Below are 15,555 nucleotides of genomic sequence, written 5' to 3' on the forward strand. Positions count from 1 at the left end.
TGGCGTGAAATTTAAAGTAAATTTTGTTACGAAAGCTGTTGATGGAAACGATAGTTCTAACTTTTTGGAAAAAGTGAACCTATTTTGGTTCACAGTGTATTGGATAATTGTAAGTTTATAGAGAGTTGTATTTTTACAGTTGGTGGAGAATTGCAGAGAATTTTCAAAATGGTAACTATCGACGAGGATAGAGAATATATTTAAGATTAGAAGATATCGACTAGTACAAAGAATATATAAGATTGAAAGCTATTGAGAATCTTTACAATTAGAGAATATTCCCGCAGAAATAATATTATATCGGAGAACCTTTGCTAATAAAATGAACAATTAAAATAAACCTGAAATATCTCGATTTAGTTTCTTATTTCGATTCGATGATCCATGTAATATAACAATACCAATATCCAGACCACAGTTGGTACACGATCTTAGACACCAGATTCGATAAATTGAACAACTCGTTCAAGGAGCAAATTTATCGTAAAAAAAAAAAGAAAACAACCATGGAGATCATCCTCCATCGTATCGAGTATCGATTAACTTTCAATCGCGCGTATAATAATGCCCGTTTTCGAAATTTCGTAGACAACAACACTCGCGTTTCGTCAGCGGCGTTAATTCATCGACCGTACGTAAACTTCCCCCATCGCGAAATTGCCGGTTCCCCCCCTAGGGGGGCCGGTGGGTGCCCCGTAATGAGGCCAAATCGAAATCCCCTTTTCTCGTTCCAAAGTTTCGTAAACTAGAACGCCCCGGTTCACGGAATCGCTCGGACGAGAGCGGCGCGTAAAACGCGCGGGTGGAAGATTACATGATTGCCCGGTCATTATGGGAAATTTTCGAAAAGTTCGGGCCCGGTACCCTCTCGACACACATAGGGCGGGGAACAATCTCTTTTACTCGGGTTAATCGAGTCCATTACCGGAAATTCCGGAAAGCTGACTCGGCAGCGCCTCCCGGTGCTTCTTTGATCGCACCGACTTTGTTAAATAGAAACGAGGCTCGTTTCGTCTGTGAAAAATGGATCCAAGAGCGGAGAATTTCCCGAACGAAAGTGATCTGTAAGTAGAATTACTTTTATGTAATTTTTCCTGCAGAGATTCGACGTGGACAATTAATTTAGCAATAAGTTCGAGTAGTGACACTCAACCGTAGTTTGATCGGTGACACTCGACCGCGTCCATTTTGTTTTTTCGAGAGTTCTCACGGCACTTTTGCAACGATTCTCCGAGCAGAACACGTTACAAGTGTTTCTCGAATTTTCAAATTCTCGCCAGAATGCAATCTGAAATAATGCAATCCACAATTTAAAACAATCTAAAACAAAACTTGAACTTTCAAATAATACCAGATAATACTGTACCATTGGTATATTCGCAGTAAACATACCACAATGCAAAAAGTTTCTCCTCCAAAGACCACACGCTGGCCACCAACGAACCACACCGTTTAATAACGTAAATTTTATTGTTTAAATTAGACGTGACAATATTATGTCGTATCTACAGGAAAAGTACAAAGTTATAAGTTATGCTATATGTATATCATATATATATATTATAATACGATTAATAATCGTACGAGATAGCGAAGAGGTTTTTATTATTTTTTTTTTCTTTTTTTAACTTTAGCCTTTTACGAAGTTTCGATGGGACGATATCCGGGGAGGGGGTTGGGGATTTCTCGGAGGAAACGATTCCTTGGTTTCGACCGGTGAGTGTGCACATTGGACGAGAAGGGTTTGTGCAAACGGGTTAACTGGTGATGGTGGGGCAAGGGAAGGAGGGAGAGGGGGTGGACGCGAAAAAATATAAAAATAAACGCGAATCGACGGAAGCGGCCACGACAGAAGGCACGACATATTGCTACACGGAAGCGGACGCTCTTCTTCGTTTTGCGATCGCAATTTATTATTATTCTCCACGATCGTCGATCCTGGAGCGGGTGAACCAACTGGGTGCAACGTAACGAAAATACGATCGATCGTAGATGCGATCTCGTAGCCGGTGTTCGTCGATCGTGATCGCGCGAACGAACGAAGATCGCGAGAAACCATACCCCGGAGAGATTCGCGATCGTCGAACGTGCTCACACACACACACACACACACACACACGCATTCGTGTACACGGAGAACGTCTTCTCTCGCCTCTTCTCCCGATCTCCTGATTTCATTCGTCCCTGGTAGGGCGCGCGCGGATTTTCCGGGTATTGTTCGATTCACCGAATCGGGGACGAGTCCTCGTCTCGGTGACTTCGTAACGGGGGAACATGAACGTGGAGTCACGCGGTTATCGTCGTTGAACGGGGGTCAGGGAGCGGGTGTGACTTTCGTGAAACGTTGCATATGTACAAGAAAAGAGACGCGTCTCGTTTCGTGATCTCGAGCAGCCCCGAGACACTCTTCCTCTCCTCATTCGCACACACACACACTCTATATTTCTCTCTCTCTTAGACGTTACACGGTGACTTCGGGCGATCGCGAAACACAAGCAGGAAACTTAAAGAAATCTACGCTTCCACGAATCGCTTCGATGCTTATCCGGGCTAATTTTTCAACCGTCGTTAGGTGTCGATGTCCGCTCGGTGTCGAACGGGTTCTCCTCGTTACTTCCGACGAACGCGCAGAAGAAATTCACGTTTCGTACCTTATCGTTCTAGTCGGTAAAAAATAGCGATTAATATGAGACGTACGTATATGTTGTCATGATTCTTAATACGAGTAAGGTATCTATATATAATATATTATAATATGCGTAACATGCGAATATTTGGCGTGACTTCGGGGGATCGATGAGACGGGGACGAATATTGGTGGGAGAAAACACGTTGCACGGTAAGTTTAAATAGAAATATAGTGAAAAGAAACGAACGATAGTAAAGAACAAATTATGGAAGATCGTTGTTAAGTCGGTGCGCACCAGGTGTCTCCGTAACAGTTGACGTTGTAAATATTGTTTACTTCGAAAGTCGCGCGACGATTTCACGCGAAACAACGTCGACTTCGATTTTCGGTGACATTAGAAATAAACAATTGGTTTCTTCGATAAACGACACCGTTTCGCGCACCGTCCTCGTACAGTCGGCTCGGCGCAGACTTAGAATCCATAAGAAAAAAAAATAAAGAAAGAAAAGATACAAAGCAGACTCTGCTCGAGCGATCCACATCGCGGGGGAAGATTTTACAAATGTTGAACGAGAGTCTCGGTGAAATCTATTTGCAACGAAGAGTGGACGAGATAATTAACAAAGGGGCGGATTACGAGAGGGGGAGGGGGATTCCGTCTTCCACGATCATTGCTCTTAACGCTACGCTAACGTATGTACATCAGGGCAGACACGATCGCGAAGAAACTCTATTTAAAAGAAAAGAAAAACACGAAAACGTTCAAAAAAAAAAAAAGAAAAAAAAAGAGATTAGTAATAAAATAAAAAAAACAAGAGAGACGAACGCTACACCGCGAATCTACAAGAAAAAAAAAAAAAACAACTCGGTGCCGGGCCCGCGAGTTTCAAAAGCCGCGACGCTACGCTTCGCACGCTCGAAATCTCGGCCTCCTCGTCGCTTTCGCGTTCGAAATTCTATTCACCAAAGGACGAGGTGTTTCCGTTCCCTCTTCCGCAGTCTTACGATTCCTCGATAAACGATCTGTCGATGAACGATCGCGCGTTACGATCGATATCGTCCACGCGCGAAAATTCACTTTCACTCTTTCTCCTCGTCGAGGTTCTCCCTCGAAGCGCGTTACGCGTTTACTCGGAGCGATGGGTTACATTTTTCTCTCTCTCTCTCATATTTTGTTCATCTCTCTTCCTCTCTCTCTCTCTCTCTCTCATATTTTGTTCATCTCTCTTCCTCTCTCTCTCTACTCGCGTGGCGAGTAATTGTTATCGCCGATGCAACGTGACGCGTTGCATCCGATTCACCACTCATCGCCACGCGTTTCGAGCTCGCGTGGGACCCCCCTCGCGAGATTTCAGGAAGCTTTAATTGGTCATGGTTGAATTACGCGCGTATACACGAAACATTCTTCCTCGTTTGTGTGGTTACGTCGATATCGTCCGCGATCGCTCGTTCTCGTCTTCGAAGCTCGTCCGCCATGTTTCCGGCAACGATTTCTAATTCCCTTCCTTCTCTTCCTCGTTTGATAATAATTGAAAAAAAATAAGAAAAATAAAGAACGTTTCGCGCCTCTACGGGTAAAAAATTTCGTCCCCCTCTTTGTGTGTGTTTCCTTCTCTTTTTACGCGGTATAAAAAAAGGGACACACACACGAGCACACATTCATACACGTACACACCCATACACACCGACGAGTTGTTCGCGCGGATCGAACGACGAGAACGAACAAACGGGGACGATCTTATGGTGGATCGCGCGAATCGTTTCTGACGCGAAAACGACGAGCGTGGAAAACGACGAACGCGGATTTCAGCGTTTGTCGTCAGCCTAGACGGGCGGCAGGGCCCAAAGAGTCGCTGTCTTGTCGGCTGAGGTACTGAGGAACGAGAATTCCGTCGGATGCCATCGTCCGGAGATTACTTTGTCCTGGTGCTGCGCGACCACCACGCTGGGCAGGGGCATCGTTAGATCACCTGCAATTAATCGGTGCAAGGTTATCGACGGTTTTCACCACGCTAAATATACTAGACTGAATGTGTATTCGAACGGAACCGAGTTAACGCGTTCCTGGACTTCTGACAGCGAATCGTTGCGAATGGGGAATTTTTTTACACCAGAATTCTACTATACTAGAATTCTTTTGTACCAGACTTCTAATGCACCAGAATTTTTTTATGCCAGAATTCTACTATGATAGAATTTTTTTAGACCAGAATTCTACTCTACTGGAATTTTTGAAACCAGAATTCTACTGCGCCAGAATTTATTTTTACCAGAATGTTTTTATACCAGAATTCTACTGACAGAATTTCTTTTTACCAGAATTCTACTATGACAGAATTTATTTTTACCAGAATTCTACTATGACAGAATTTCTTTTTACCAGAATTCTACTGTGCTAGAATTTTCTGGAACCAGAATTCTATTGCGCCAGAATTTTTGTATACCAGAATTCTACTATGGCAGAATTTTTTTAAACCAGAATTCTACTATGCTGGAATTTTTTTAAACCAGAATTCTATTATGACAGAATTTCTTTTTACCAGAATTCTATTATGACAGAATTTCTTTTTACCAGAATTCTACTATGACAGAATTTCTTTTTACCAGAATTCTACTGTGCCAGAATTTTTTTATGCCAGAACTCTACTATGACAGAATTTCTTTTTACCAGAATTCTACTATGACATAATTTCTTTTTACCAGAATTCTACTATGACAGAATTTCTTTTTACCAGAATTCTACTATGACAGAATTTCTTTTTACCAGAATTCTACTATGACAGAATTTCTTTTTACCAGAATTCTACTGTGCCAGAATTTTTTTATGCCAGAACTCTACTATGACATAATTTCTTTTTACCAGAATTCTACTATGACAGAATTTCTTTTTACCAGAATTCTACTATGACAGAATTTCTTTTTACCAGAATTCTACTATGACAGAATTTCTTTTTACCAGAATTCTACTGTGGCAGAATTTTTTTATGCCAGAACTCTACTATGACAGAATTTCTTTTTACCAGAATTCTACTATGACATAATTTCTTTTTACCAGAATTCTACTATGACAGAATTTCTTTTTACCAGAATTCTACTATGACAGAATTTCTTTTTACCAGAATTCTACTGTGCTAGAATTTTCTGGAACCAGAATTCTATTGCGCCAGAATTTTTGTATACCAGAATTCTACTATGGCAGAATTTTTTTAAACCAGAATTCTACTATGCTAGAATTTCTTTTTACCAGAATTTTACTATGGTAGAATTTGTTGGAACCAGAATTCTATTGCGCCACAATTTGTTTCTACCAGAATTTTTTTATACCAGAATTCTACTATGGTAGAATTTTTTATACCAGAATTTTACTATATCAGAAGTTTTTTGTACCAGAATTCTACTGTGCTAAAATTTGTCTACAAAAAAGTTATTGTGTTTAACAGAACACTTCAATCTGAGTACCATGTGTTACTATAAGACATTTAACTTCTATATGAATAGGTTGAGAGAGCTAACACAATTGTACCAGAGATAAGACTATCGAAACAACCCAGAGATTACTTTGCAAGTCTGTGATAACTTGTCGCAAAATTTAATTAGCTACCTTGCTATCTAACCCACCATTAACATAATTCTACCAGGGATAAGATGTGTTACTATGAGACATTTAACTATCGTAATCATAAATTAATAGAGCTAACACAATTGTACCAGAGATCAGAGATAGGACTATCGAAACAACCCAGAGATTACCTCACAGGTCTGTGATAACTTCTCGCAAAATTCATCTAACCACCTTGCTATCCAACCCACCATTAACATAATTCTACCAGGAATAAGATATTCCAAGCAATCTATGAATTTACCTTGCAGGTCCGTGAGGACGAGTTTGTTGTCGTATCCACCGGTGAGCAGGTAGTACGCGGAGGGTGAGAAACGTATGCTCCTGATGTCGGCTGCATGTGGTTTGAAGCACTGCACGGTCCTACCGCCCCTGATGTCGAACAATACGCAGCTGCTGTCCTCGTGACCAGAGACCAGAAGACGTCCCGACGGATCGACGCAGAGCGCCGCTACCGGGCTACCGACCTGCAACGGGATCAAATGCTGCTCAGACACGCGATACTGATCCCATTCGGCGTTGATTCGCAGGACGTCCGATAAAAGTTCGATCCTTAGAGAGAGGGGTAGATAGAGTGACAGACAGACAGACAGAAAGTAGCGGAATGTGTGACTCGTGAACAGGAGGTATGATCGGTGCGATTTAAATAACGTGGGTCGAAACTTTATCGGACGTCGGACTAAAAACGAAACTCAAAGAAACGAAATTCGATGTCGTCGGTGCATGCTGGATGCGTCGTTAATTACAGAAATCCTTTCTAGGCTGCACGCGATCCCCTGTTCCCTGTCACGACGATGATCGATATTTTTGTTTGTTTTTATCATTATCTTATTTTTAGCCGCAGGATCGACAACCGTGGATTAGAAAGGACTCCCGTTGGCCAGGGGCCGATGACAGGAAGAAAGCGTCAACCGAGATGCGAATAAGTGGTCGTCAGTTTCCAAGATTTCATTTATTCTCCTCTCGGGGAACGATGATAACTATCTAAAGCAGGCTTGTCCACGTACGGAGTACAACGTTCCGTTCCGTACTCGCCAAGCATCGTTGGTTAGACGATTAGGAGAGTCGGCTTGGGGAAAAAACTATCGCGCGAAACATTGCAGCGTGGAGGTGCTCGGATGTCCTGTTACTAAACGGGGACTTCGAAGAGAGTGGACGATGTTGAGAATCGATTTTCTTTTTCGTGACACCGGTTGCGATGAAAGCTCGATATCACCACACGGTAGGGAAAAAACTAGGTTACTCTCGTTCCGTTTCTTTTCGAGCAATGGGAATAAGAGGCAGACCCTCCATGCTGTAAAGTTAAGTACACTTTTCTTGTATTAAAGTCAACTTCCACGTCTTGGACAAGCCTGATCTAAAGACTGAGAGACCAAGTGGTACAAGTGGTCGGTCCAAGTGGTACAAGTCCCTGTGTGCAACCAAATCAAAAGGTCAAGTATCTTTGAGTCTAGAAGAAGAACGTTTGTGAAACGAGTCACTTCGATAGGATTTCAAACGTTAGGTTAGTTGTAGAAATCATGGCTGATGTTTGTATTGGTCGTACATCGTAACCAATACTTGTCTCAGCTATACTTATCTATATTTATCGTATTTCTAAAAACATTTTATTTTCTTCTCCCAGTTATCTAACCAGGCTACGTTCTAAAACCTATCGACTGTTCTCCAATCTTCGTACCACTTGGAAGACACACAGTTTGGATCGTTAGGAAACGTGATCTCCTTCGATGGGGAGCTGAACTAACCCTGCTGCCAGGTACCGTCGCTGGTGTGACCATGTTCACGCATCCCCGTGTTCTCAGGTCCCAGAATCTCACGGTCTTGTCCTGCGAGCCGCTCACGAACATTGCTCCGCCCCAGTTGTACAGGGTGAGCACATGGCCGCTGTGTCCACTCAGTGCCTGGAAGGGTGTACCTGTCGCGCAATCGGTGACGTAGATCTTGCAGTCGCCCGCGCCACCGCTGATCAACAGACTGGACTTGTTCGAGGTGTCCTCGAGGAAGCACAGGTCGCGCACAGTGCCGTCGTGCATCGTCAACTCGACTTCCTGACCTGGAGCGTCGAAAACTCGTAATGAGTGTTATTTTATAGGGGAGGGAACATCTTTTAGAGATTTTGTCGCGTAAGAAACTGAACTCTCAGAGAGTGACAGGAGGTTGCTGGAAAAATTAACGACTGACCACCAGTGTACGAGATTTCTAGTAGTCATGTTGTTGATTCAAAGTAGACATTATCCTTCTGTTTAATGCTTGTTTAATCCTCGTGTAAGATTATAATGAGTGTTATTTTATAGAGGAGGGAACATTTTTTAGGGATTTTGTTGTGCAAGAAACTGAACTCTCAGAGAGTGACAGGAGACATTTTCTAATTTGGTAGAAAACTTAACGACTGACCACCAGTGTACAAGATTGGTGGTAGTCATATTTTGAAGTCATGTTGTTGACTTCAAAAGTAAGATTATAATGAGTGTTATTTTATAGAGGAGGGAACATTTTTTAGGGATTTTGTCGCGTAAGAAAGTGAACTCTCAGAGAGTGACAGGAGGTTGCTAGAAAAATTAACGACTGACCACCAGTGTACAAGATTGGTGGTAGTCATATTTTGAAGTCATGTTGATGATCCAAGGTAGACATTATCCCTCTGTGTTTAATCCTCACGTAAGATTTTCATGAGTGTTATTTTATAGGGAAGAGGACATTTTTTAGGGGTTTTGTTGCACAAGAAACTAGATCCTCAGACAGTAACAGGAGGTACCTAGAAAAATTAATGACTGACCACTAGTGTACGAGATTGCTAGTAATCATGTTGTTGATCCAAAGTAGATATTACTCTGTGTTTAATCCTTGTATAAGATTGTAATGAATGTCGTTTTATCGAGGAAGAACCTTTTTTAGGGATTTTGTTGCGCAAGAAACTAGACCCTCAGAGAACAACAGAAGACATTTTCAAATTTGCTAGAAACATTAACAACTGACCACCAGTGTACGAGATTGGTGATAGTCATATTTTGAAGTCATGTTAATCCAAAGTAGACATTATCCCCATGTGTTTAATCCTCGCGTAAGATTGTAATGAGTGTCGTTTAATAGGGGGAGAAAGTTATTTAGGGGTTTTGTTGCTCGAGAAACTGAACATTCGGGAAACGAGGGATAGAAGGTTGTAACGATTGATCACCAGTGTCTCAAACTGGCGACCGTAATTTTTTAGAATCACTTAATCATTGATCCGAAGTACATATTACCTTCTGCGTTTAATGCTCAAGTAAGATTGCAACGAATGTCGTTTAATCGGGAAGAAAGTTTTTTCGGGGACTTTATTGCGCAAGCAACTGGTCTCTCGGGTAGTGACAGATAGGTGGTCGTTGGAAAAATTAACGATCACCAGTGTACGGGACCAGTCTCGGTGATTTTTTAAGCCATGTTGTCGTCGAACCAAAGTACACATATTCCCCCTGTGTTCGATCCTTGTAAAAACACCGGTGGTAAATTCACCGTGCTCGCGTTGCAGCAGTGTGTCACGTGCAGCTACCATGTTACTTTACATCGCGGTGTATTACTTAATCGCCGAGTATTTAATACCGCAACAGGTACCGTGACTCACGGCTGCCTACGTGCAATACTCTTTCGCGATATCCGGATCTGGATACGAGAGCAATCGCACGAAAGTTGCGAGAAGTAAAGTTGCGTGTCAGGCGGGGCCTGGTCCCCCGAACGTTGTGGTAATTAACAAAACAAAGACACGGAAGTGTAACTTCGCGGAGTGGGCAGAGATTTATCGAGTGTGTTCACCATGACCTTGTTAAACTCGTAGAACGGTGGTAATCTGACAGGATCGGTTGGAAATTATTCACCCAGAGGTGAGTTGGACGAAAATTCTGGTTCGTTGAAAACTTTAGGGGGATCACATAGAGGATAGTTAAGATTGTACTATTTTCGGAGAAAAGGATATGTGCTTTAAGAGATCTAAGTCTCTTAAGAGGTCTTCAATTTCTGGAGGTTTGAAATTGCGAAATGTTAAGTAAATTGTATGAAAATGTGAATTGAAACCTCGGTGTGGAAGTTAGACTTTACCCAAGTAAATTGTATGAAAATGAAAATTGAAATCTCGGTGTGGAAGTTAGACTTTACCCAAGTTATTACCTAATACGATTACAATTGAATGTAAATATCATCTGATGCAACTATAAGTATACGTAAATATTGTTCAAGATAATTTCTATAATATGTCCAAAATTTTCTTTACCTTCGAGGTTGGACGTGTCGGCGTTGAAGCGCATCAGTTTGACAGTCTTGTCGTTGCTTCCGGTGGCCATCAGCTGTCCGTCGGGTGTCCACGCGAGACAGTATATCGAGCCCTTGTGGTGCTTCGTTCTCTTGAAGAGAACCGTGGGCTGATACGTCTGATGATCCTCCCTGTGGAAACGAGATCAAACGATAAATCGTTAACGCTTTCTCGAAATATTTCACTGTGCACCGAAACGATCGAACAGGATCACTTCTCTTAGCTTCACCGCTCGACTTTCCATTTCGATATCATAAATTTCTTAAGTAAAATAAAGGAAGACACCCGTCACCAGCGTCTAGAGTATTCACAGTCGTTGAAACGTTTGAATAACTAACGAAGCAGCGATCGACATATCGGTAAAACGACAAAATCCGCGCGAAGAGTAAAAGAATCGATCGATCGAATCGCTCGACCTGGATCTGCGTTTCAATAGTTGGATTTTTCCTCGTTGAGACTAACATTCGAAAGTGAACATCTACGATAACATTTTACTTCATCCGGGGCGGACATGTTTGTTTTACTTCGCGCGCTTTTATTCTGCCGTGATTATATTTTATTTTATCTTAGAACTATCAAAGTTTCTGGTTCGACACTCTCTCGGGTAGTAACTGTCGACGTTACTGGACATTATAGATTCGATTTATATTAATCTATTTTAATGAACAAATTTTACCTATCTATATATTTCTAAAAAATGGAGCTCGTGAACCTAACCTCAAAAATATTACGCGACAATATACTAAATCTTTCAAAGTGGTCATATACGCCCATAATTCCAATTACAACTATTTCATGCGGAATACACACCCCCAAATTTCATTGCAGTCGTTAAAGATCGGTTCTAAGCCTCTTCTTGTAAACCTAACCTCGAAAATATTACGCGTCAATATTCTAAATCTTTCCAACTGGTCATACATGACTATAATTCAATACACGTGGATTTACGCACCCCCAAATTTCATTGCAATGGGTAAAGAGCTGTCCTAAGCTTCTCCTCGTAAACCTAACCTCGAAAATATTACGCGACAATATTCTAAATCTTTTATAATGATCATACACGGCTATAATTCCAATTACAACTATTCCACACAGAACACACGCCCCCAAATTTCATTACAGTAGTTAAAGATCGGTTCTAAGCATCTTCTTGTAAACCTAACCTCAAAAATATTACGCGACAATATCCTAAATTTTTCAAAATGATCATACACGGCTATAATTCCAATTACAACAATTCCACACGTAACACACACTCCCAAAATTCCTTCCAGTCGTTAAATATCAGTCCAAAGCCTCTCCTTTGCAAACCTAACCTCAAAAATATCACGCGACAATATTCTAAATCTTTCAAAATAATCATACACGGCTATAATTCCAATTACAACAATTCCACACGTAACACACACTCCCAAATTTCCTTCCAGTCGTTAAATATCAGTCCTAAGCCTCTCCTTGTAAATCTAACCTCAAAAATATCACGCGACAATATCCTAAATCTTTCAAAATGCTCATACACGGCTATAATTCCAATTACAACAATTCCACACGTAACACACACTCCCAAATTTCCTTCCAGTCGTTAAATATCAGCCCTAAGCCTCTCCTCGCAAACCTAACCTCGAAAACATCACGCGATCCAACACGAGACAATTTCCATCCCGTGAGCTCCACCGTACAATCTCGTCGCATTGTTTCGCGAGTTTCGAATCGTCGGAACTCCCTGCAGCTCCCAAAATGGCGCTGTGATCTCCGTAAAGAATTCACGAGCTCGTGGCGCAAGATCGTCGCGCCAAAACGTAATTTTCCCGCCAAAATCGTTTCCCCGCCACGGCGTCGATCTCTCCCGCGCGAACGTGAACCACGTTGTTCTCATGCATCGCTTTCCTTCAGCCTCGTTCTCCGTTTCGTTCCCAGGTCGAGACGCCGACTGCGCCTCGTCCCTAATTAAACGCGAAGGAGGATGCGGGCACGCAAGAACGGGGGTCTCGCGGTGGTTTCGGTCGTGGAAACGAGGGAGAGGATCTCGTCGATACGGCTCCGCGTAGATGCAGAACCGACTTTCACACCGGCTGCTCCTTTTTGCGTCGATTTTAATTAGCCGCGAGTTTTCCCAGCCGAACCACACCACCGTGTCTGTTCGTCGATCGAGCGAGTCCGCCTACGGTGAACTCTGTTCTCCCTTGGTTTCGCGATGTTCGTTAAACGTTCACCGCCCCGCGGCTACAGACGCGTGTTATCGCGTGCTCGAAACTATCGACCGGTACCGATCGCGATCGTTCTCGATTGTTTCGTTACAATAGGCCGGGTTCGTCCGTTTTACTTTCTCCGCGCGCGGAACGATCGAAACTAGAAACGATTAAGGCTACCCTCGCAAGAGATCGCGTTTCGATCGATTTTTACACTTTAACGGATCCAAGAGCGACGCTCCGGTATCAAGGAATCGGGGCGTCGGCTCGTTCTCTCTTTTCGTTCCGAGAAATCCAGACCGTTTGAATTTGATATAAATTTTAGATCGTGACCGCACGACGCGCGTTGTGTTCCTCGTATAGGAGGAAATTTCTTGGAAATTTTCAGAGCAAGTAAAACGTGGCCAGGATCGGGCGCGAGAACCGGGATACGTGCCGCAGAGCGTGCATTGGAAAATTTAGAAAATCTCGCCGATTTGAAGACCGGGTCGTGAACGACCGAAACGTGGGCAGAATATTTCGTTAATGTTTCTGTGAGGTATTTTAAAGTGGAATTTGGAATATTAAGAAAGGGAATGTTTTCTCGGGTTGTTGAAATCTTGAAATCTTTGTAGGTTTCTTTTTTTTTTTAAATTGGTAATTTTTATCGGTGATTTATCCTATTGACTCGAATATTTTCCAGGATTACACGTAGACGTAATCTGTAAACGAGTTACATTTGTTCGAACAGATACGTATATTACCATCGGTGCATCACCGCGTGGAATGTAATAGAAACTTACCGTTATTAAATTTATTATTATAAAACGCGATACAATCGGTCGATTTAATGGCGAGCCTCGCGCGTATCCTTAGGTTTTCGAACGCGTTCAGATACCATCGCCGGTTCTACGTGGAAAAAAGGCATATAATTCTATTTGAAGAAACACCGGCGATCTTAATTACCCCGATGAAAGATGCCTATCGGAAAACATAATCTTCGCCTTTCACTCGCCTCGCGAAATCATTCAACTCCCGTCTCGAAGCATCTTTTCGTATATTCAACCATTTAACCGCCGCGCCCGAGTTAACTCGGGCAAGATAGTCGCCATAAACAAGTCATAAACAAGTGAAACCATGGCCGACGAGGAATAAAATAAAAGGAATAAAATAAAAGAAAAAAAGAAGAAAAAAAAATATATATATATGTATCGTTTAATAGAAATATCTAGAGCATAAATAGACATAAATCCTCGTGGCAAAAGTTTGTTGAATGTAATCGCGGTTTGAATGTTCAACAAGCGAATTAAGAGAACGCGTTACGATTTTTTTCGATCGATCGCTAAAACGAACTCCCGGCGTGGAAGTTGTGGGATTTTAATTAACGCAGGGACATGTTTTCCGATCGTGTATAAATAATTTATACTTCGTTGGCTCGGGCGGGAATGAAAGAAAACGAAAAAAAGAAAAATTGTGTCGGTGTCATACACGAGGCTGGTCTCTAATGAGAAATCGGAGCGAGCAACGGCGATAATTAGAAACTCTATTTTTAGCGCGCTACCCTGCACACCGACACCATGGCTTGACTGAAGTAACGAGTAAGATTAATCGAGGAATATCGAATTTGGAGCGAAACCTTTTTTCAAGTGTCGTGATTAAATTTAGACGAGAAATTTTCAATATAACCGCTTCAATTCGAAACGAAATTCAACGATTCAGGTATCCGTAGGTTATTGTCTATGGATGTCTTTAAATAATCTCGGAACTGTATGGAAAATGTGGAGAACTGGATGTCTTCAAATAATCTCGAAACTATATGTGAAATGTGGAGAACTGGATGTTTTCAAAGAATTTCGAAACTATATGTATAATGTGGAGAACTAGATGTCTTCAAATAATCTCGAAAGTATATGGAAAATGTAGAAAACTGGATGTCTACTAAATGAAAAACTGTTCTTTTAAATGTTTCAAAATGTAGTTTTTGAACTCGTACTGTTCTTTGACTCGTCGATGAAATTTTACTAATCCTAATGCAAGCATCGAATCTTTCTCTCATATTTATTAATACATATACTAATCTCTTTTGTTTAACGTGTCGTCACAGCTGAAACAAGGTTGAAGTAATCTTCCATCGAGATGCAATTCACGAGAATATTATTAAATTATATTAAATGAAAAAGTTCCCTATGCTAAATTTCAAAAATTCAATGATTCAGTTACAGTAATAATTCCTCAACAAAAAAATGTAATCCTTCTACCACGTCTCTTGGTAAATAAATTTTCTTCGTCTAACGTATCGAGCTCTTTGAAACAATGTTGAGATAATCTTCCATCGAGAAGTAACAATTATTCGTCAATACTTTAAATTATATTAAATGCAAACATTTTTTAAAAATTCAATAATTCAGCTACATCATTCCACATTACTCGTCGTGAAGTAACAATTTTCGTCAGTACTTTAAATTATATTAAATTTAATTTCCTATACTAAATTAAAAAAAAATTCAATAATTCAACTACACTATTCCCTAGGTGTAACAAATCCTCAACGCAAAAATCTAATCCTTCTCTCACGTCTTTTGGTAAATAAATTTTCTTCGTCTAACATTTACTGAGGATGCACGTCACTCGTCACGAAGTAACAATTATTCGTCGATACTTTAAATTATATTATAACGTATCGAGCACTTTGTAAACAAGGCTGAAATAATCTTCCATTGAGATTCGAGGATCCACATCACTCATTCCTAGGTAACAATTTTCGTCAGTACTTTAAATTACATCAAATTTGATTTTCCATACTAAATTAAAAAAAAATGCAATAACTCAGCTACACTATTCCATAAGTGTAACAAAT

At 41.2% G+C, this 15,555-nt stretch overlaps 2 protein-coding genes across 3 annotated transcripts in view; one reads left to right on the forward strand and one right to left on the reverse strand.

Moving 5' to 3' along the window:
• Window positions 1-1,451: 1,451 nt before the first annotated feature.
• Window positions 1,452-15,555, reverse strand: part of LOC143148684 (WD repeat-containing protein 47) — a 164,787-nt gene continuing 150,683 nt past the window's right edge. Inside the window, exons 8-11 of one of the 2 annotated variants that reach the window (XM_076315261.1) lie at window positions 10,492-10,661; window positions 7,994-8,301; window positions 6,493-6,733; window positions 1,452-4,599 (exon numbers count right to left, since the gene is read on the reverse strand). In XM_076315261.1, coding sequence (XP_076171376.1) covers window positions 4,454-4,599; window positions 6,493-6,733; window positions 7,994-8,301; window positions 10,492-10,661 — 865 coding nt within the window. In that variant the 3' untranslated portion in view covers window positions 1,452-4,453. The remainder of the gene's footprint in view (window positions 4,600-6,492; window positions 6,734-7,993; window positions 8,302-10,491; window positions 10,662-15,555) is intronic. The other variant, XM_076315262.1, reaches the window with a different exon arrangement.
• LOC143147879 (uncharacterized) lies at window positions 6,959-7,719 on the forward strand. The gene is made up of 4 exons (XM_076313566.1): window positions 6,959-6,985; window positions 7,087-7,180; window positions 7,288-7,470; window positions 7,577-7,719. Exons 1-4 carry the CDS (start codon window positions 6,959-6,961, stop codon window positions 7,717-7,719), a joined length of 447 nt encoding a protein of 148 aa, XP_076169681.1.

The sequence above is a fragment of the Ptiloglossa arizonensis genome, chromosome 6, assembly GCF_051014685.1.
Source record: "Ptiloglossa arizonensis isolate GNS036 chromosome 6, iyPtiAriz1_principal, whole genome shotgun sequence".
Classification (NCBI taxonomy): domain Eukaryota; kingdom Metazoa; phylum Arthropoda; class Insecta; order Hymenoptera; family Colletidae; genus Ptiloglossa; species Ptiloglossa arizonensis.

Bases quoted from the DNA above. Each gene is read 5' to 3' on its own strand.
- LOC143147879 (XM_076313566.1), top strand. From the start codon at position 6,959: ATGTCGTCGGTGCATGCTGGATGCGTC. The intron at 6,986-7,086 runs GTTAATTACAGA...TCTTATTTTTAG, and splicing joins CGGTGCATGCTGGATGCGTC to CCGCAGGATCGACAACCGTG. The intron at 7,471-7,576 runs GTAGGGAAAAAA...CTTGTATTAAAG, and splicing joins AAGCTCGATATCACCACACG to TCAACTTCCACGTCTTGGAC.